This window comes from Sorex fumeus, unplaced genomic scaffold, assembly GCF_029834395.1.
Source record: "Sorex fumeus unplaced genomic scaffold, SorFum_2.1 ptg000021l, whole genome shotgun sequence".
Lineage (NCBI taxonomy): Eukaryota > Metazoa > Chordata > Mammalia > Eulipotyphla > Soricidae > Sorex > Sorex fumeus.
In genome coordinates this window covers 6,355,611-6,379,248 of record NW_026606078.1, presented here as the reverse complement: position 1 = coordinate 6,379,248, position 23,638 = coordinate 6,355,611, and the positions used below count along the sequence as shown (strand labels likewise).

Here is a 23,638-nt window from a genome sequence, read left to right as displayed (position 1 = left end):
GTAATGGACGTATGTGTCTGACGCCCAGGCCCACTGCCTGTGTGAGAGGAAGAGAACAGAACAAGAGAAGCAAGCACTCTTCTTGCTTGCAATGTGAGATAAAATGAGAGGAAGAACAGAGAAGGAAATACAAGGTGGGCTGAGTAGAAATCAGAGAGTGGAGAGTTGGGACTATGGGTCCCGTTAAAAGGTCACTTTGTTAGTATGAAGGGGAGTAAACAGGATATCTGTGATTCAGTCGAAGTTGACAGTAACCCCCCATGGGGTTGGGCATCACTCATGGTTCTGGCAAGAGCTCAGCATGTGCATGCTTTGTGCATTCCTACATAGCTCAGTGCAACTGGGTGCGGTTTTCTGGGATCATTCTGGTGTGTTTTGAGGGCAAAGTTCTGAATAACAAATGCAAACGTACTTTGTGCTGAAATTGTTCCCTAATGTATCATGTTGGAACAAATTTGTATTTTGGAATAATTTAGCAGAATTGACATTTAAAATCCAAAGGTATAAATTTGATGAAGATTTTTACAGTGCAAAATTAACTCCTACAATACCCTTATCAAAGGATAAAGGATATTTTTCTTGTACAGAAAAATACAGTAACTTTATGGTGGCAAAATCTAGGATGTCACCTTAACAAGTGTTCACTACCAGCATTGGGAGCACTTGAATCATGATCCTGGAAATGCACCCAATGACTGTGGTACTCCTGTGAAAATGAGGCCAAACATCTGATTTAGAAGAATTGTTGAACAGCTTCGATTGAGAGACAGACTTCAAAATAAGAAGTCTGTACTATCAATTTTGAGGTCATGGCAGATAATGAATGACTGGAAAACTCTTTCAGTTCTAGGGAAACTATAAAGAGGTGACAACTGAAGATTATTTATAATTAGGAATTTTTTTGTTGTTATGGAACATTATTTTGACATTTGAACTGTGAATAAGATTTTTAAGTTAAGTTACATAATTTGGTATCAATGTCAACCGCTTACTCTTGGTCACTGTACTGTGGCTATGTCATAGCATTTTCCCAGTTTTTAGAAAATATATACTTAACTTTTCCAAAGTAAGGGGCAGCAAGCTTGTGCCTTACCATCAAATAGTCTGATAGCAAAATATTTATGTGTGTGTTTGTGTGTGTGTGGAGAGAGAGAGTTACATGTGAGTACAGAGTTACATGACTTTGTACAGAGAAATAGAAGCAGAATCAGGGAGAGACATAACAAACTAGAACAAATATGGTAAAATGTTAACACCTAAGGTAACATAAGTAGCCATAGCTTCAGACTGATTCCAAAATTTTGACATCCTGCTTTTTCCACTCTTGAGAAACTCTCTTGAACACACCTCTTTCTCTCCCTTTATATTTCTCTAAACAATAGAAGCTATTTTGTTTCATGAAAAAAACTCCCCCCCCCCCTGTCTTCTTTATTCATTCGGATGAGCAGCAATCAAATGACTGCACTCACTTGTGGAATATAAAGCAACATAATATAGAAACTAACACCTAAGGACAGGAACGATAAGGACCAGGAGGATTACTCCGTGGTTTGGAAGTCTGCCTCGTGCTGGGGGAGAAGGCAGCTGGGGTAGAGAAGGGATCACTAAGTAAATGATGGTGGGAGGGATCACTTGGGATGGGAGATGTGTGCTGAAAGTAGACTAAGGACCAAATATGATGGTCTCTCAGTATCTGTATTGCAAACCATAGGCCCCAAAGTAGAGAGAGAGAGAGTAAGAAGGAAGGTGCCTACCACAGAGGCAGGTGGTGGGAAGTAGCGATGTCGGGAGGGATACTGGGAACATTGGTGGTGAAAAATGCGCACTGGTGGAAGAATGGTGTAAGACTGAAACAATCATGAAAGCTTTGTAACTGCATCTCATGGTGATTCAATAAAAAATTGTCAGAGCCTGGCAAGCTACCCATGATGTATTCGATATGCCAAACACAGTAGCAACAAAGTCTCCAGTGGAGACTTTACTGGGCCTGCTCCAGCAAATCCATGAACAACGGGAGGACAGTGACAGTGACAGTTACAAAATAAAACAGATGAGACAATAAAAAAAGGACTACAAGTTTCAAAGGCACAAGGTTTGACTCTAAAAGAAACGACAACTACAAAATGTAGGCAATTGTGGATGCATTTTTCATTGAAGGTTATCAAATTATTCCTGCAAACATTTCGTGAAAGTTAGCATTCGAATCTGGGTGAAGGGCATATGAGAATATTTGGTACCATTCTGGCAGTATTCATGTGAATCTGAAAATTAAATCTCAAGATGTTAAAACAATTATGAAAGGCAAATAGAACTGGGCAGCTAACATTGCTGCAGATATAATAAACATGTAAATGTCTAGATAAAGGTAAAATAGAAAAATAGAAAACAAGATATAAACTTTATTCTGAAAACTGTAGTATCTTCCAAATCATGTGGGTAGATAGACCACAGGAGTAACCATCAAACACCAAGTCAGAAGTAGTGTCCAAAGTCCCTTTTCATCCAAGTTTCCTTTGTAAAATTGAGCACCAAAATCCTACTTGATTCTCATCCTTTGTCAGGGTAGTCATTTTTAGTTTATGATCCCTTTATCTGAGATAGAACTGAGCTTCATTATTTAGGTAAATTCCTCTGGAATTGAAACACTAACACACCTAACTCAATATAGGACATCTGGTAAATAGAGGAATCTTCCATGACCATATGTGGTCAATGACCAAACCTCATCAGAGATTGAGATTAAGGCAGAGGTCTCCTGCTCTGAATGAGATAACTGAACAGTCCTACAACTCAATTGCTTAAATAAACCATTTTACTACAACAAAAGCTTTTAACTGCTTCAAAGCTGTTGTCTCCTTGCTTCATTCAGATGGCAGCAGTCAATGAAGCAGCACAAAGTCTTAAAAGCGCAGGGTTTGACTTTAAAAGAAAGGACAACTACAAAACTCAGGCAATGGTGGGTATATTTGTTATTACATTAGCAAATGATTCTTCAAAGCACGATTCTTAAAACTAGCTTTTATTAATGTGCACGCAGCACTGGGCTAGACTCTGTAAACCCTGGAATAGAAAACCAGCATGTTATCCTAGCTGGAGATAACCAACTTCTATCCTAAAGAGCATACATGGGGAGTGAACAGAGAAATAGTTCAACAGGTTGGGTGCAGGCTTTGCATGCAGTTCCATCCTCAGGACCACCAGGAGTAATCACCAAGCACTGAATCAGGAGTAGCTTCCGAGCATAACCAAATGTAACCTTCCAAACCAAAACTGTAATAACAATAAGAAGAAAGAAAGAACTCACAGCTGGAGAAAGTCATGGGAATCAAACTAGAGAAAAATGACCAATTATGACACACACAGAAGAAATTACTGGGTCACAATGCTCTATGATGCTAGTTATCACACACTAAACATATCTAAAATTAGAATTTCAAGAACAGTATGGCTGTCATGTCCCCTAACCACTAGGCAACATACAGGGAGTGCAAGGTTATAAATAAGAATGGCAGATAGGGGCTGGAGTGATAGCACAGCGGGTAGGGCATTTGCCTTGCAGGTGGCAACCCGGGTTCAATTCCCAGCATCCCATATGGTCCCTGAGCACTGCCAGGAGTAATTCCTGAGTGCAGAGCTAGGAGTAACCCCTGTGCATTGCCAGGTGTGACCCCAAAAGAAAAAAAAGGCAGATAGTTTACAGTATATGCAAGACAAATTTATGCAAGACCATGCTGATGAAACATGGGAATATAACCACACGTAAACAGAACATGAACATTATGTATAAACAGTGAAGCAGTTTCTTGTGGGTGGAAATTCGGGCTGCAACCTCCCCTATAGAAGGGCAGGAGAAGGCCTCAGAACAAACATGAACTTTGGTTTCAGATACACTGAGATTCATATCCAGCTGCTCCAACAGTGTGAAACTAGACACACAATCATCTAACTTCTGAACTTCTCTTTCTACACAGCTACTATGAGGTTACTTGTTGTACAGTTTAATGTACAATAATAATTTAATGTTAAAAGCATTATCAAGTATCATAAATCCTGTAGTAGGAGTAGCCATTCAACAACCAGTATCTATGGTTACTCTCATGTATCTGTTAGTCACTGTTACTATCATGCCTGGCTTTCCTGGTAGACTGATAAATCACAAAGTCAGAAAATGGATTGTTTCTTGATGGTTGTGGAACTTTAAATTCCTACTATGCTGTCTGATTAATGGGGGAATCAGAATTAGAGAGTGTGCTTCCTTTGCATTTCTTCATGGTTTCCTAGTCAATGTGGAAAGAATCATGAAAATTACAATTAGGTCATCACAATGGCTTAATATTGTTTTAATAGCTTTTGGTGCCTGGCTCTGTAGTAAGGATCATCTTATTTATTTATTTATTTATTTATTTGCTTTTAGAGTCACTCCTGGCTTTGCACTCAGGAATTATTCCTGGCGGTGGTTGGGCACCATATGGGATGCTGGAAATCGAACCTGGGTCAGCCGTGTGCAAGGCAAACGCCTACCCACTGTACTATCTATCCGGCCCCTATTTATTTATTTATTTATTAACATGCCTTTGATTGTATGTCTGAGCATCCCTATAAACAAGACTTAGAACTGTCCTTTTAAGGGCTTAGTAAATGGCGGTACCAGGCTTCAGCCAGACTGGATTCCAGATACTCCTCTGACCTGACCCAGCTGAAAACTTCTCTTGCTCCCATTTAGTGGAGCAAAGTGCCAAAGACCAAGAGTCTTAGAAGTTGAGCCCCAAAAGAGAGTCCTGAAAGAGGGATGGTGAGAACATTGTAAGAACAGACAACAGTTCAGGAGAACTCTGATGGAAAAGAGAAGGTGGATGAGGGTTTGGAAAGAGACTGGCAAAGTGCACACTGGGAACTGGGCAGCTGATACCTTTGCAGGTGACACTAGGGAACACAGAGCCCTGGGATGGGTGGTACTGCAGTCAAGGCTGGGAGGAAACTTGGGGCTCAGAGTGTGACAATGCCAGAAGGGAGCTAAAGGAAAAGCCACCAGATTTGGCAACCAATGGCAAATATCAGTCTTGTCAGTCACTCTAACAAAAGAGGAAAATGGAAAACCTGAGCAATACAGAGACCACTTAAGGGAGCTATAAAGGAGATGTGATCTCTGGAACTGGGTCATCTTGGGTCACTTGCAGGCTTCTGGCTGTGTGGCCTTTAGCAACCTGATTTAAACCTCGATGGGGCTCTGAGGCCCTCTGCGGAAAGATGAGGGTGAGTTTTGAAGACCACGATGACTGTGAAGTGGATTTACCTATAGGAATTCAAAAATAAGATGTTAGCAGTAGGACATCAAACACCTTTAGAGAGAGTGCTTCCTTTGCATTTCTTCATATTTTCTGCTGGTATGGGACTCACACAGCCTAAGTATTAGATAGAACTTGCCATTAGTTGGGATAATTATTCCAAACTGGATTCCAGTCATGTTCTGGGTATGAGGGTGGGAAGTTGTTAATGGGTCTCACTGCACATGTCCAGCCCCTTTTCCCCCTCCTACTCTGACCTGATTTGACGTTTTGTTTTATGGGTCACTCCTCGAAGTACTAAAGGATGACTCCATGTTCTGCTCTCAGGGGTCACTCCTGGTGGACTCCGGGGACCATATGGGATGCCAGGGATCCAACCTGGGTGGGCCATATGCAAGACAAGCTCCTAACCCGTTATTCCATCCCAGCCCACCTCCATGCCCAACTGACTTGAAGAGATAGCACTGACTTTCCAATACTCCTTCCTTCAACCTCACACCCAGTTCTAACTTCTTGTCTCCCCACAATCCCTCCATAATGATTTTTGAATCAGTCTTACCTCATCCTTCATTGCAATGTCTCTGCGGATTGTTATCATTGTCTCAATTTTCACTTTTTTTTTTTCAATCCACGACCCTCTGCTGGCCTGTCTTTGAACCTGATGCCAAATGAATTACTGAATTCAGGGTATCATTAACATTGTACATCTGCCGTTTTCAAGAGCCCGGGATCATTCTCCTGGAGTGTCAGGGGCGTTCTAATACTAGGGTTGTCATTAGGCTTTATTTGGGACAATCATTTCCCCTCTAGTCTCAGCTGGGGCTGGTGGTGTCTTTCACGCACGCCCAGAACTGGCCCTTTTCCAGTCTCCTGATGAAACTCAAAATGCTTCGAGAAGACCGGGTTTGATCTCCACAGTGCACACGATGTTCTCGGCCCCTTTTCCAGCGCTAGTGCTCTTTAGTACTCGGATACTACCTTGCCTAACTTCCACTCCCGTGACTTAGTTTGGGAAGACCGGTCCCTCCTTCTGGTGGAACCTTCTCATTGCTGCACAAAAGTTGAAAGGACGGTGCCACGTTCATTTCCAACTCCCACCCTCCCCCTTCGCACCAGAGTTTGGACCAGTGGGTCTGCCCTGCGGTTGGTCTCCGGCAGCACCGGGAATGGACTGTGTCTCTGCACCCCACTCCCACCGCTTAGCCCTCGGAACGGGTGCAGGCCGGGCGTTTCCGACCCCCGGAGCGGCCACTCAGTGGGAACCCGGTAGATTTCGGAAACTGGCCACCAGCCCCCTTCGGGGTGGAGAGGGGGATGGGGGTAAAGGGGAGTGGGACCAGGGCAATGCTTCCAGGGTCGCGGGGGGGGGGGGTGGGGGGGAAATTCGTCGTCGCCCCTCGCCCGCCCCTTCTCGGCTATTGGGCCGCCTCCCAGGCGCGCCCAGTCGACGGGGCGGGGCCCACCCCATCTCCCCTCGGTTCTCCTCCCCTATTTCCCCGGGTAGGGACGTTCAGAGGCTGGAGGCGTGGAGGGGCTGCGGAGGGGCGTCCGGTTACATCTCCGCCTTCTTCAGCCTCCGGCCGGGGAGCCGCTGGGTTTGCGGGACTGGCGATCCGGTACGCGTTGGCCGCGATGCGCCGGAGCGGGGCTGCGTGGACGCGGGCGCTGCTGCTGCAGTTGCTGCTGGCGGGGCCCGGGGGCTGCTTGAGCCGTCTGGAGCTCTTTCCCTTCGGCCCGGGACAGGGGGACTTGGAGCTGGAGGCAGGGGACGACCTGGTCTCCCCCGCCCTGGAGCTGAACGAGGCGCTCAACTTCTACGACAGATCCGACATCTACTCGATCTACGTGAGTGCGACTCGGGGCCGAGCGGGGGAGCGCGCGGGGGGCTGCGCCGGCGTCTGAAGGAAGGCGGGGGGCGGGTGGGGGGCGCCGGCTGAGCCGGACGGACGTGGGCGTCGTGGGCGGGGACCGGGACCCGCAGCCGCGGACGCGAACGGTCGCGTTGGGGGTCCCAGACCGAGTGGATGCCCTCCGGGTCTCAGTTTACCTGCGCAGCGCACGCGGCTGGGGAGACCGCTGGGTCTGCAAACCCCGTGCGCGCCCCGCGGGTCTCAGCTTTCCAGAGCCCCGGGACCTGAGGGGACCCCCCTCCCCAGCCCAGTGGAGTTTCCACCCCCGCCGCTGTGGGTCGCAGCACCTCGGGGAGGTCGAGTCGCGTCTTGCCTTTGTCCTGCGCCTGTGGGGACCGGTCCCCGCCGGAGTATTGGTCCAGGTGCGGATGCGACTCCGCTCTGGGTCCTGGGACCCTGTTGGGTGTCGTGCAGGAAGGACTGGCCGGCCCCACGCTCCGCCTGTACCCCCCTGGTGTGTGTGCGTCTGTCTGTGTGTGTGTGTGTGTGTGTGTGTGTGTGTGTGTGTGTGTGTGTGTGTGTGTGTATGTTTTGGCAAACGGTTCTATTCTGTAGCGGAGCTAGCTTCAGTCCAGAGTCCAGGGCTGGGAAAGCAGACCGCCCCGCGATCCAATTTCCTGTCGCGGAACATTGTCACCATGGCGGGGGGGTGCAGGGGGGCAGAGGGGCACGAGGCCAGGTGACCTTTCGCTCTCTGGAGCCTTCTCCGGAGAGAAGCCGGGCCGGACGCTGTCACTTGGAGCCGCCGAGCCGCCTTCCCGGCCGCGCACCATGTGGCTTTCATATAAAGCCGGTGCATTCCAGAAGTGGGGGGACGACACAAACAGCGGCTGGAGCCTGTCGTCCCCGGGAAATGGCTGTGCTCGGCGTCTGGCCCGTGTACGTGTTGGCCTTGGATAACTCTCATGCGGAGCCTGTCCGCTCTGCCCCGAAGACCCGGGTCTGGACCCAGCGCGGAGCGCCGCTGTCGCCAGACCTGCCCCGTTGGGCACTCTGGGGAAGCCTGTAACATCCCTTCTTAAAAAACAAAACAAAACAAAACAAAACAACAATGCACCCCACCCCAAACCCCCATTGAAGTAGCATAGCGTTCTGACTTTCTGTTAGTTCCAGGTGAACATCATTAGAAGTCGGTATAGACTACCTTTTGTCTCACCCTGAAAAGCCCAGTTCTGTCCTTTAGCAAACAGCTCACCCCCATTTGTCCCCATGACCCAAAAGCCCAGTTCTGTCCTTTAGCAAACAGTTCACCCCCATTTGTCCCCATGACCCAAATGTTTCCCTTCTGGTAACCATTTGTTTAGCTTTAAGGTCTCTGAAACTAATACCTTTAAATGCATAAAAGAAAAATCTACAGGATTGCCAAGAAAATCAACTGTTGAAATAGGGAACAATCTAGAAAAAGAAAAACTGCAGTGTATGTATATTCTCTTCTAGTTATGAATTAAGTTTTTGTGTTTGGAGGCAGTGCTCAGAGCAGCTTATTCCTGGCTGTATACTCGGGGATCACACCTGGCAGGGATCAGGAGACCCAGGGGTGGTGGGGATTGAACCATCAGCTTTGTGCAGGGCAAGTTCTATTTACTGTACTATCTCTCCTGCTCCTGAATTAATTTTTAATTAATTAAAACTAAGCTGTGCTGGGCTTGGGGAGAGGGGGGCGGTCGACTGCCAATGATTCTCCCCGCCCCTGTGGTCTAGCAATGCCTTGTGTATATGTGTGGGGATGTGGTATTGGAGGACGGAGGTGGGGAATCAACTGAGAGTCACACTGTAGGCATGTACTCTACCTGTTAATAATCTCACTCACCCTGCGTGCTACTTCTAAACATATTAATAGCAAGGAGTAGCAGTGAATCCATTAGTGAATCTAGTCAGTGAACTTTTAGGATCCTGCGGACTGTAAACAACAGCATTTAGAGATGTCTTCTGTAACTACATGAGATTGTCAGTGACTTAGATTGCAAGTTCAATCAGGGCTTCTTCCACTGTGCCTACATTCATAATGGAAGGAAATGTTTAAAAGACAGAGGTCATGGAAATTTTTTTTTCTTTTTGGGTCACACCCGGCGATGCACAAAGGTTACTCCTGGCTTTGCATTCAAGAATTACTCCTGGCAGTGCTCAGGGGACCATATGGGATGCTGGGAACCGAACCTGGGTCAGCTGCGTGCAAGACAAACGCCCTACCCGCTGTACTATCGCTCCAGCCCCCATGAAATTTTTTTTAAATTAAACATTAGTTAACAGACCCATTGATTTCTATTCCTTTAACCCTTATGGAATATCGTTGGACCCCAAGTTAAGAACCCGCACATCAAATATGACCTCCTTTAAGTGTGACCTCTGCCTTGATCCCCTGGTAGCACCCACTGAGTGGTTGGTCATTTCCTAGGGGCCCTATTTCCTTGTTCTTGGACAGGAGATCTCCCCCCACCAAACACAGCCAGAATATCTAGAATGCACAAATATTGGCTTCCTTTGACTGGGATTTATATTGCCCCAGTTTACTAATGGAAATCCCATGGTAATTGGAAGCTCTGATAGATAAAATGGACATATATGGAGGACCCGCTTGGAATGGGAGATGCGTGCCGAAAGTAACTATAGACCGAACAGAACGGCTGCTCAATACCTCTCTTGGAACCCACAACACCCAAAAGGAGAGAGAGAACAAAAGGGAATGCCCTGCCACAGAGGCAGGGTGGGGGAGGGGGGTGATGGGAGGGGTGGTGGCGGGAGGGATACTGGGATCATTGGTGATGGAGAATGGGTTCTGGTGGAGGGATGGGTACTCTCGATCATTGTATGACTGAAACACAAGCATACAAGGTTGTAAGTCTATAACTGTACCTCACAGTGATTCACTAATAAAAAATTAAAAGCACTGTCCTCTCATTGTTCATCAGTTTGCTCGAGTGGGTCCAGTATCATCTCCATTGTGAGGCTTATTGTTACTGTGTTTGGCATATCGAATATGTCACAGGTAGCTTGCCAGGCTTTGCCATGTGGGCGAAATACTCTCGGTAGCTTGACGAGCTATCCAAGAGGGGCGGACGAATTGAACCTGGGTCGGCCAGGTCAGCCACATGCAAGGCAAAAACACCCTACCCGCTGTGCTATCGCTCCTACCCCCAAAAAAAAATTTTAAAAAATGGAAAGAATTTTAAAAAATGGACATATAAATTAGTTATATTTAGTCTGGTGTTTGTTTTAGAACTCAAATCCTTCAGACTATGAAAAATAATAAAAGGATGTGATGCTTGGAAGCAGAATGGTACCCCACCGCTTCCTGCTTCAACCCCCCCGCCTCCAGTGCTTTGTTAAAAATTTATAAATTTGGGAATCATCGGTGGCATTTAAAACAGAGACTTAAATTAGCTGTACTGAGACGGTCTGTATCCCTAGAAAAGAGCTCTACGCTCTAAGAGACAGTTCAACAGTCAAGGAAAAGATGAGAAGCAGAGATGGGAGATGGAAGCCTGTAAGGCAAGAAAGAACAAACAAACAAGGGTGGGTGCTAGAAGCAGAGTGAATAACCATGTTCAATGCTACTGGGGGGCAAAAAGGATGAGCACTCTGAGTTGGCCAGGGGATTGACCACACAGTGGCCACCTTGGCCTTTCTCCATTTCACCTTCATAGTAGGCCCTGGCAGCCCCATCTTTCTTATCACCGAAATGGACACTTTGTAGCTGTGTTCCATTTCAGTTCCCTTCTCTGCAGTCCTGACATAAGAGGAAGATAGATTCCTTGACCAGGACTCAGGATCTCGTCCAGTCTTTCCAGTTTTATTATTATTATTTTTTTAACTGCAAAGTTCTAAATGTCTTTTTTTAAAATTTGTTTTTATTATTTTTTAAAAATTTTTATTAGTGAAACACTATGAGGCACAGTTGTAGACTTACAAATTTTGTGCTTGGGTTTCAGTTATACAGTGATCCAGTACCCATCCCTCCCCCAGTGCCCATTTCCAGCTTTATTTTTTATCATCACTAAACATTTCACAGAAAAATAAAATACCTTACTTTAGCCCCCTGTGCATTCCTTCACTCTAGCAGCACTTTATCTCTCTTACTTCCCAGATTCTTCCCTGTTCTCCCAGAGTCAGCAAAAGTCTTTCTTCCTGTCTGGCAAGTGTCCAGGTTCCATTGCGCTCTCTCTCTCTCTCTCTCTCTCTCTCTCTCAGCTCTTACGGCTCTGGAACGCTAATGTTGGTTGATAGTAGACTCTGATAGACCCATGTCTTTTTTTAATCTGTTCATTCCTTGGGAAGCATGGACAGAGGGAGGTCTCTTCTGTGTATTTACATTCCTGTTGGGCTACTTACCTTGGATGTTTTCCAACTTCTATAAGCCTTGGTTTGTTCACTTGTAAAACAGAGACATTACTGCCTATCTCTCATAGAGCTGTGAACATTAGTTAAATATAAACAGTTTTGCATGTGGTATTGTGATATGGTACTGTGTTCCAAAACTCTGCGTTTTCGTCATTGGGAACAGAAATTGCGTCTTTTGAAAACAAAGCAAAACAAAAAACCTTTGTCCCATACTTTATTCTGGAGTCCTTTGGTACCTGTGCATGGGGGGATCCCTAGCAGGGCTGGGAACGGGGCTGGGTGGGTTGGGAGGGTGTAGCTGAAGCCACTTCCAGAGATTCTCTGCCAACCAGATTGAACCAGGCTCAAAGCGAGGGTCTGAGGATGCAGAGTCACCTGAGCCCTGTGGTGCTAGGAGCACTAGGATCACTCCTGTGGTACTAGGGCTCTACCCAGTGATGCTGGAAGTAGGGGAAGGTAGAATAAAACTGGGGTCCTGCCCATGTAGAGCACTTACCCCTAACCCTCGCGCTCTCCTCAGCGTATTGCTAGATTGTATGTAACTTTCTTTTTTGTTTTTTGGGTCACACCCAAGTGATGCACAGGGGTTACTCCTGGCTCTGCGCTCAGGAATTACCCCTGGCGGTGCTCAGAGGACCATATGGTATGCTGGGAATCGAACCCGAGTCGGCCGCGTGCAAGGCAAACGCCCTACCTGCTGTGCTATTGCTCCAGCCCCCTGTATGTAATTTTTGATAAAGATATTTCTGATATCAAAAACATTTATTAAATTATGCCCCTCAAGATGAACAGAGATTTCCCCCAAAGAGCTAAAAGACACATGAAAAAATGTTCATCATCACTTGTTATCTGGGAAACGAAAAACAAAAGGACTGTGAGATGTCATCTCACACCAGGGAGCTAGGAAACATCAAAAAGACTGAAAACAACCAGTATTGGCAGGGAGGTGATGAGAAAGGAACCCCTCTTTCACTGTTGGTGTTACTTTTCATTGTTTCCTGTTTTCACTGTTGCTGTTATCTGGCTCAGCCTCTGTGGAAAACAGCATGGAGAATTCTTTAAAATCCCAAAATAAAACTTATTTATGACTGTGTGACCTCAATTCATGGTATCAACTCCAAATATGCAAAAACATTAATTAAAAAAGATATTTAAACACCTAGGTTCATTGTAGTACTAAGTACAATAGTTAATATATGGAAACGACCAGTAGGCAGGGAATTTTTCTTGCATGTAGCTGACTTGGGTTTAATTCCTTCTACCCCGTATGGTATGCCAAGAACCACCAAGAATGGTCCCTGAACTTAGAGAGAGGAGTAAGACATGAGCATCGCTGGGTTTGTTCCCCCCTCAAAGTTGTGCCATGGTGGAATACTATACAGCTGTAAAAAGGATAAAGTCCTGTAGTTCTTGGATGGAAATGAAGGACAATTGTAGACTATCATGTAAAGTGAAATAGGTCATAGGAGAAAATTTAAAATTTTTAACAATATTTTTAAATCACTGGATGATCTCACTCATCTGTGAGTTTATAGAGAAACAAAATAAGGGAATGCACATTTTCTATTGAAGACAGACTGTTGGTCATTGTGAAGCTCAGATTATCCAGCAGTGAGGTGGTGGGAGCATGATGAGACTGACTAGGGTGACAGAACAGTAGTGGGGATTCTTGGGCACTTTTTTTTTTTGTTTTTGTGTCACACTCGGTGATGCTCAGAGGCTACTCCTGGCTCTGCACTCGGAATTATTCCTGGTGGTGCTCGGGGGACCATATGGGATGCTGGGAATTGAACCTGGGTCGGCCGTGTGCAAGGCAAACGCCCTACCCACTGTGCTATTGCTCCAGCCCCTCTCGGGCACTTTTCAATAACTTTGTTCATTAAAAGCTTGAAAGTTAACATTACTAGGGGGTTGGGGGGGTGGGAAGGATGCTGGGAGCATTGGAGGTGGGGAATGGGCACTGGTGAAGGGATGGGTACTCAATCACTGTATAACTGAAACCCAAGCACAAAAATTTGTAAGTGTACAACTGTACCTCATGGTGTTTCACTAATAAAAAAAAGTTAGCATTACTGTAATCATTTTTCTTAAATGACAGAAACAAAACTAAACAACAAACCCGAAACCCAACCTTCCTGAAATAATGGGAGAGAGAAGTGGACACTCTGGTGTAACATTGTGTGTGTGTGTGTAACCTAGTAATTAATGGTATTGTAAATCATAGTGTCTAAAATAAAAATGTTAAAAATTCTCTCAGGGGCCAGAGAGATAATACAGTGGGTAAGGTGCTTGCCTTGCATGTGACTGACTTAGGTTCAATCCCTGACGTCCCATATGGTTCCCCAAGCAACGCCAGGAGTAATTCCTGAGCGCAGAGCTAGGAGTAACTCCTGAGCACCGCTGGGTATAACCTTAAGACCAACAGATAAATACATAAATAAAATGAAAGGGTTCAAGAATGCTGAAGTTGAGAGAAGCAACAGTTCTTGAAATTATCCTTGAACATAGATGTGTGCCTCTCTGCCACAGTTAGTTCCTCCTGTTCCATTCAAGCAACACTTGTGCCATGAGAACACGTCTCATGGCACTGCTTTCACAGTGAGATAGGCCAGCCTCATTGGTCTGTTCTTGTCCAGCACATCCATCTGGTTTCGTTGAATTGTGAGCATTGTAATGTAGTTTATTTTGCCTTTCATTTGGGGTGACTGAGAATCTAGCACTTCAAATCAGGACCTGCATTTATCCATCAGTGTAGAATTTTTTTCTACCCCTCCTTGTAGCTTCATTGATGTCATCTCCTGGCCATAAACTTCTTCCCTTGCCTTGCCTGTGGTTTGAACTCTTGCTGCCACCCACAGCATCGACCCGAGCATTCATGCACAGGGCATTGCTTGGTTCTGATGAATTACATTTTCAGCAGGAGTTCTTGGAGTCTCTCAATGGCTTTTCAGCTTTTGCCTTTTCAGCTTTTTCTTTACCGTATTTCTTGGCATTTCTATTAGATTCTTTCATTGTAAACGTCAAGTGATGGAGGCATTTCTCCCGTTTTGATGTAATACCATCTCTTACAGAAGACGGTCTTGTTTACTGAGAGGACCCTCAGAGTCAGATCCTTGTCCTGAGTCAGCCTGGCTGCCAGAGATTGTGCCTCATTCCTCTTGACATCACTCACCACGCTGCTCGGTTTCTTGGCTGGTCAGACGTTTCTAAAGCTGCTGATTAAACCCAGAGTCACCTCCTTGGTCATTTGAAGGAACAAGTGGGAACTTAAACCCAATGCAACTTAAGTCAGGGGCTGGCATCATTCAGAAGGGAGCACATTGGCTGCTCATTTGTCCGAACACATTTTGTGGTCAAGTTGTGACCCTGGCTAAAGCACAGAATACTTACTGCAGTATTAGTGACCAGTGAAGACTAAAATGAAATCAATGAATGGTGTTGACCAGCTTTTAATTAAGATCAGATTTTGCTTTATTTCTCAACCTCTTGTTATTCTGGGTCCCTGAATGTTTTAGTATTCTTGGTTAAGTGACTAGGAGTTAAATAATTACACTGACTGTTTCAGGTCACTGGATATAAGTTCTTGTTTTGGGACAGGAGTCTCCCAGCAGTGCTCAGGAGGTCTGGAGGCCCCTTCCATCAATTCTTAACCAACTGGGCAGGAGGTTCAGTGTGAGGTCCTGACAAAGCTGTGCAGCTCAGACTTTGCTCTGCCAGGTCACTTAGACCACTCCACCCTAATGGTGTTCTGGGACTTCTCAAGCCATATCCATCATCAGTGCTCAGGGCGCCATGTAGTGCCAAGGTCAGCTGCATGCAAGGCAGGCACCTTAAGTCTCTACTATCCAGTGCCAGGATATTATTTCTTATAAAAATGCAACTGACCTTGATTTATTCCCAGGCATCTTATATTGTCCCCCAAGCCTGGCAGGAGTAAGCCCTAGGCATCCTGGGGTATACCCCCCAACCAAACGAAACAAACAAAAGATGATAAAAGCAAATTATTTTTATTTAGGAACTGTGAGAAAGAACTGTAAAGTAAAAGAAAGGAGTCCATACTCCAAGTGCAGATGCTGGAAGCCCCCCAAATGGAGTGCACCCTATGAAGTCAGGAGGAAAGTCCTGTGTAGACTAAGGGCTGGGTGTCTCAGGGTTAGAACACCAACATGATTGACTTAGGAAAGATTTCCAGTTTTTTCAGTAAACAGAATGGGAGAGGAAGAAGCAGAGAGAGAATCGGTGCAGTGCTGCATTGACTGGTAAAGAGCTACACTGAAACTAGATCACGTGTCCTGTTTTGTTTGACTAGCCCTGCCAGGAGTGATCCCTGAGTGCTGCCAGGTGTACCACCCCAAAATGAAACAAAAACGATGCTGCTTCCTGGGTTAGGACATTTAGAAGGCACATTGGTCTTTCAAAAAAGACATTCGTAGGGGACAGTTCTGAGGGGAATCATTGGGTGCTGGGGATGGGATCCAATCCAGGGCTGTATCATTGATTCTGATAAAGGACATCTGGGGTGCAGAGTAGATGAGAAGGAGAATTCCGAGGCTGGAGACTTGCTGGTAGGGTCCAGTTGAGAGACAGAGATGGTGACAAGATGTGTGATCCAAACATCTTTGGAAGGTGGCAAATGGAGGTTTGCATGTGTGGGTGGAAGCCCAGGCAGGAGAGACAGGATGACGCCCGTGTTAGAGAGAAGGAAACTGATGGATGGAGCTAAGGAACTTGTTGAAGCTCATTCAGCCATGTCAGAGTGGGACCTTGAAATTGGGTCTTCTGACTGCTAATTCTGTAGTCTTAGGTCATGCACTTTCTGCCCTTCAGTCATTTATTCATCTGACAGTATCCCATTGGCTCCTGTGTAGATTTTGGGTTAGGTATGCAGGACTGTAATGATGAATGACATCACACATGGGACCCCTGCTCTCTGGAGCTCACTACTACATCCCACTGCCCCATTCTATCATACCGGTTACTCTTACTGTCACCACATATGCTGCATGTTATCTCTCCCACTGTGTGTCACCACTCACCACTGTATGCCAGCATGCATGCTCCATGATACCACTCACCCTGCATGGCACCCCGACCCTGTGTGACAGTGCTCACCATTGCACAGCACTATTCACCACTGCATGCCACCACTCACACAATTCAACACCAATCAAACTTTGTGTCACCAGTCATCACTGCATATCAGTATTCAACACTGCATCCTTTGTGGGGAAAGTTTGTTTTTAATCCCCCAAAACAGGTTTTTGAACTTCGTCCTTAAAAGTGATTGAAAAATTAAAAAAAAAAAAATTTAACCATCAGTGTTTTCAAATGCACACAAAAAATGGCAGAGAAAAATAGTTTCAGGAATACTCAGAGACTGTCCTTCCATTGCTCATCGATTTGCTTGAGCGGGCCCAGTAACATCTCCATTGTGAGAGTTGTTACTGTGTTAGGCATATTGAATACGCCACAGGTAGCTTGCCAGGCTCTGCCGTGTGGGCGAGATACTCTCAGCAGCTTTCCGGGCTCTCTGAGAGGGGCAGAGGAATCAAACCTGGGTGGCCCATACTGGCCGCGCGCAAGGCAAATGCCCTACCGCTGTGCTATCGCTCCAGCCCAAGAGACATATTAACTAAATGTAATAGCACTTTCCATATTTGTTTCAACATTTTTGTATTGATATATTCAAAGTAAATTGCAGTCTTTATGACATGACCTCATTTAGAATAACTATTTATTACACATTCCTAAAACCAAAGAGTGTTTCTCTACATAATCAGCATAGTATGAAAACATGTACAAAATCAGTAGTAATTTGCTATGATCAGTTTATGTCTGGCTCATATTAAAATTCCTGTGTAGTTAAGCTACTCAGACTGGGATCCAAAGGACCCGCCATTACTTAGAGCAGGTCTTTTTAGTTTCTTTTAATTCTGAGTGCTACCCCTCTCCCCCCTTTTTGATTCACGGACTTATTTCAAAGTCCTGGCCTGTTTCTTTGTAATGTAAATCTGATTAAAGACAATTTTTTTTGGACTTTTTTTTGGGTTCACACCGGCAATGCACAGGGGTCACTCCTGGCTTTGAGCTCAGGAATTACTCCTGGCGGTGCTCAGGGGACGATATGGGATGCTGGGAATCGAACCCGGGTCAATTGCATGCAAGGTAAACGCCCTACCCTCTGTACTATCGCTCCAGCCCCAAAAGATAATTTCTTTACAGGGACATGTAAATTTTTTAAAGTTAATTTTGGAAACAGTTATACAAAGTCAGTGGTTAAGAAACTCCTATAGAACAGCAAAGGGAAAATTTCCTTTCTCTTGACCTCCAGCCTTAGAGTTTTTTTCCCCAGAACAATCAGGGATCTGGATTCCTTTGCTTCGTACTGAGAGAGTCTCCGATATACACGTATATATGTATAATTGTCTGATCCCCCTTCTTTTATACATGTTCTTGACTTTTCAAATAACAGCTTTACTGAGATAAAGTTCACAAGCCATGAAACGCGTCCCTTTAAAGAGGCCGTCAGTGCTTTTTAGTGTTTACACAAGCTGTGCAACCATCTCCACTATCTAAAGCTGGAATATTTTGAAATTCCTTTAAGCAAAACCCCATTTCCGTTCGCACTCACTCTCCTGCCACCTCAGCTCTGCTTCTGTGAATCCCACCACGGCAGTCACTAATCTATTCACTTTTTTCTGAGATTTGCCTATTCTGGACTTTTCTCATAAATGTCAGAGAAAATGTAAGCTTTTGTGCCAACCTCTTTCACTTAGAATACCATTTTCACACTCCCTCCCTGTTTCAGTGTGTCTCAACACTTCTTTCTTTCATAGCTGAAGAATATCCCTTTGTTTTGTCTATTCATAAGTTAATGGCCATGCAGGTTATTTCTCTATTTTGGCTGTTGTGAGTAATGCATCTGTGAAAGTGCACATAAAATTGTTTTGTGGTGACATCTGCTTTCAATTTCCATAAAAACTCATACCTAGGAGTGGAATTTCTGCATGTGGTACCACTGTGTCAAACATTTTGAGAAATTATCAAAGGCCTTCTCATATTTTATGCTTCTGCCAGCAATGGATGAGGGTTCCGACTTCTCTACGTTCTGCCAACACATCTTATTGACCACACTATTTCACCTTGGCCAACCTGGTATGCGTGTGAAGTGATACCTGATTGGTTGTGTTTTTCATTTGCATTTTCCTGATGACCAATGATGCTAAATGTCTTATATGAGCTTATTCGCTCTTTGTTGGTCTTCTTTGAAAAAATCCTTGTTCTCATGCTCTGCTCAATTTTAAATGCATTATTTGTAATTTTATTATTGAGCAGGTATACCATTATTAAACAAAGATACTTCATGAACGAAGCTGTCCATGTCATGATGTCATGTTATATAATATTTGGACACAGGGTTGTTGGTTATTACTCTGCTAGTAATTGCCCTTGTCTCAAGGAGATGATAGCTAGCTTGTATCTGTCAAATCACATTTCCCCCCTTATAGCAGCAAGCAAGTTATGAGGCACCTGTGCACTCTCCCACCAATCTTTCACCTAATACTAGCATCCACTAGTGACCTTCGCTGAATCAGTTGGTGGAATAAGGGTTGCCAAGTGATATTTAATTTTGTTTTGCTGTTTGACTGTTTCTTTTGTTCTTTCTACTGCGATTAGTTGGCATCTTATGTAGAAAACAGCTTTCTTTCATCTTCTGGGGCTTTGGGGTTGCATTGATATGGTTTATTAGGAAATGAATGCTTACTTTCTGATGTTATTATTATCTTACAATTTCAAATGAAGGAATTGGTATTCGGATTCAGGGCTTGTTATACCCAAAATGAAGTGCCAGATAGTAGGGTAAACTGACATCTACATCCAAGGTACTAATAAGAGCATGCTTCTTCTCCCCAGAGGGTTTGGACAAAGCACTTCTCCCTTATCTTCCATGATCTTAATCTTCTCACTTGGAATGCTGAAGGACTCTACATTTTTTTTTCCAGTAGATACACCCTAAGTTAAAATTTAAAGAGCTCCTTTCTCCTAAGCATTTTTAATTGTTGGAAGGTAATCTCAGGTAGAACTTTCCTGAAGCACCATTTGAGTAAGGGATCCAATGCCCTTTGTTAGACGTTAACTGCAGTCCTTGAAGATACTGATTCCACTTCTTTTCTATTAGCTCTTGGTTGTCCCTTACTTTTATCAGCTAATCCTTTTGTCTCTAAATCAAGGTAGACCCCTGCCTCTAGCTATGTGGGGTTAAGGGGAAAATTAACCCCTTAATTTTTAGTTTTAAAAGTTTTGTTCTGCTAGAGGATATCATGCTGAGTCAAGTCTGTCAGAATGAAAGGGACAGATACAAGATGATCTCTCTCATTTGTGGGACTTAAAGATATACAGCAAAGCCGCCACAAAAATCTAAAAGCAACAAAAAGGGGACCTGACACACAATTGAGTTGGGGAGCAGTAGAGAGGGAGGGTAGACGAGAGGGAGGAGAGGGATATGGGTACACTGGTGATGAGTGTGGTGTCAGAATAAAGTCCATGAGAAACCATTATTTATAGTATTATAAGCCAGAAATAAATAAGTAGATGAAACTTTAAAGAGAAAAATAATTTTGTTCTGATCCTTCTGGTGCATCATCTTAGGCAATTCATACAAATGAAAACACATTTTTATTCTCTCAGATGAGATCATGGTGTTGTCTACTTAACAAAATTTCATGAGATAATTGGAGTTAAAAGACGCTCTGTAAACTGTGAAATACTGAAACCAGCAAAAGAGGATTAATGAGAGCTGGACTCAAAATTAAAACCAGCAAAGTCCTCTGGGCAGGGACTGTTGAGAATGGAAAGAATGATCTATTTCTCCTTATCTTAACCTTTCTTAAAAGGCAATGCAGTAGGTAGGCAGACCCCTTAGTCTGGGATACTTGGTTTACAGAACAGATATACACGGGAAGGTGCAGTCATCGAAGATTACAAGACCAAGCCACCACCTTGGTACCCGCGCCCTACAATGGGTCTTATCTGAAAACAGATGCCCTTCTCTTTAGCCATGCAAGCTGATGCTTTGAATGATGGTTTTCTGGGATGTGAGTCCGAATTCTTCCAGCAGCCTATTGGTTTGTTGCTGAGAAAGCTGTTGCTTTACCAACCACCTTCTCTCTTGATGAATGGACCCCAGTGGAGCGGCAGTTGAACTGGACCTTTGTAATTAGAATTTTGTGCAAGTGTGTAAGGCTCCAGGTCTTGACTGCATAGTCCAGGCTGAAATCACTCTTCACCTTAATTGGGTCCTGGATTTGGTAACTTCCTGGACATCTTTATCAAGTTTCTTTTAGGCACTTCAGTTTTAATGTTTTTTCTAGCTGCCCAGCCTCTATCCAGGAAGCCATCCTTGAAGCATTGCCATTTGTCCCAACTTCTTTAAACCAGGCAGCCAGATAAACAGAGAGCACAGGTGTGACCTCCAGGGACTGCCCATCTTGTTCCATCATTTGGTACTCTGTGATGTAAAAGTAAGTGAAATCTCCTGCCATTTCTCTCGTTTTTCCCCCAAGTATAAAAGAAGGGATGGTTGTATTAATTTTTCTTTATATGGAGTTTTAGTAAAGAGCCTCAAAGGACTGTGTGTTTATTGCCTTTCCATTCTTAATATTTAATTGTCTTACCTTCAGTTCCTGTTTCTTCCCACCCACGGAGATTTGCTTTTGCCATTCCCTACCATTTTGTTTTCTCACGACCGCTATTTGCATTATTTAAATGACCCAGTTTGTTTCTCATTTGAGCCTACCTCAAGTATTCTGTCCCACATCTGTTTTAAGAAATATTTTCCTCACCCCGGCTAGCCCTGTACCCCACGTAGGCTGCCTTGGGGTCTGTTAGGCTCTTTGAAACCTGAAAAGATGGTGCTGATTTTGGATAAGAGGGATCCAACATGCAATTTTAATTTGCGGCAATTCTGCTTTTAGACTCTTCCTTGAGAATCAGCTGTCTGTGACTTCCCTTGAAAAGAGATCCCGAACTGGAGGAAAGAACTTTAAAGATGGGGAAAGCTTCCTCATCCTGGTTTGGAGTTCTCTCTCTTCTCTCCTCAGATGTTAACTGGGTTGAAACAATTCTGCTAAATGGCTCCAGCTGTTAGTCACGTGGTTCTTGGTATTTTCACCCTGGGGTGTTTTATAATATAATGGACATGTTTGGCTCTTCAAACAAAAGACTGTGTTGGGGGTGGGGGAGGTGTGAGTGGATAGCCTTATTCTGTTAAGCGGCCTTAAGTTGTGTTTATAACACACTTGAGTGAATTTAACTTTACTAAAGGGACTTCTTACACTCCTGTGGGATATCAGAGTAATACTTCCTTAGATCAGTGTGCTGAAAGAAGCTATATTTTAAATAACAAGAGATGCATCAATTATTCCCTTAAGAACTTCAGCTAGGCAATATATGGTTGGTTAGTTATTACCTTAAAAACAGTGAAATGAAGTTACTACTTTTTTTTTTCAAGCTCTCCGTAGTTCAGACAGGATTTCTCACGAGTCTGTTCAGTTTACCAGGGTTTTATGCTGTGATCTAGAGCAAAGAACGTGCTGGTACTTAGGGCATGGTACTTAGGGCAGGTGCTAATTAGAGATAGTGAGGGGACAGACAGTGGTGAGCCCTTCTTGGGAGCCCGGAAGGTTTCACAAGGAGCAAAGGAACTTTGCCAATGACAAGCCATGCAAGTGTATGGGACCACAGATTCAGTGTCAGCATGGAATGGTGCTCGGTAAAATGTAAGCAATTAAAAGTGTCTTCTCCACTCTTGTATTTCTAGCCTAGCCTTCTATTCTCCAATGCTTTATGTCTAAGCTAAAATGCGGTCCTCAAATCCAAATATATTTTTCTAAATTAGCACAAAAGTGACGAACAGAAAATAATACTGGTGACAGCTATTTACTACTTAAATTTAATAATTGTTTCTTTCTAACTAGGACCACACTGAGCGTGCCCAGAATCTGGAGCTTTGGATTAACTTTAATGACAGAATCTGCTTTGCCAGCACCTTCTCTGTTCATTAACAGTCTAGAGCCCCCAGTGCTATAAACACTCTGGAGCAGCTCAGCTCAGTTTGGGGTGGTGGGGGTGGGGGTGGAAGCCATTCAAGGGTCCAGGGAGTTGACTTGGGAAAGGGAGGAATTTCCACCAGGCACACAGCCTGCCTTCTCTAGGCCCTAGTGTTGATGGGGCCAACATGCCACCTACCCTTCTCATCTGTGTTTTAGCATCACATTCATTATGCACATAGAAAAAGCAGACTTTTGGGGCTGGAGCGATAGCACAGCAGATAGGGCATTTGCCATGCACGCGGCCGACCTGGATTCGATTCCCAGCATCCCATATGGTACTTCAAGCACCCCCAAGAGTCATTCCTGAGTGCCTGAGCCAGGAGTAACCCCTGTGCAACAGTGGGTGTGACTCAAAAAGAAAAAAAAAGCAAACTTGAATTATGGAAAATTTCACACTTACGTAGAAATAGAATATGTTGATACATTTCCATGGATCATTCAGTTTCAGCAAATTCTGATTTATGGGTTGTCAGGCATTATTCATGCGCCACCTATTTCTAATTCTAATATTCTCCTCACATTGATGGGTTATTGGGGAGTCCCACTAGTAGTTCTTGGGGTCAGTGTTGACAATACATGGCACAGCTGTGCAGTCACCATGGTTTGCTGATCCTGAGACCATCTAGAACTTTTAGGGGCCCTAGTGTTGATGGGGTCAACGTGCCACCTACCCTTCACATCTGTGTTTTAGCATCACATTCAGCAAGAGGTGGTGTAAGGCATGTGATTCAGAGCTCTGAGCTAGGGTCCTGGCTCAGATTGGTTTGTTTTCATAAGCAAATTCCAAACATTTTATTTCATTTTAAGTATTTCAAAATGGATCTCTAAAAGCACGATTATTTTCTACTTCCCCCTTCCTTTTGTTGTTGTTGTTGCTATGGCAGCATACCTTTGGTTGTGATGATGTATAGGAGATTTCACACTCTGGTGCCACCAAGGATCCCCAATAGCTGTGTGCTGGGATTACACTTGAGGCCTCATGCCTCAAGGCAGG

General features: G+C 44.4%; 1 protein-coding gene across 1 annotated transcript in view; it reads left to right on the top strand.

Moving 5' to 3' along the window:
- The first annotated feature begins 6,818 nt into the window (after positions 1-6,818).
- NID1 (nidogen 1) overlaps positions 6,819-23,638 on the top strand; it is a 99,805-nt gene continuing 82,985 nt past the window's right edge. Inside the window, exon 1 of the mRNA XM_056113643.1 lies at positions 6,819-7,130. Within this exon, the coding sequence (XP_055969618.1) occupies positions 6,918-7,130 (213 nt within the window). The 5' untranslated portion in view covers positions 6,819-6,917. The remainder of the gene's footprint in view (positions 7,131-23,638) is intronic.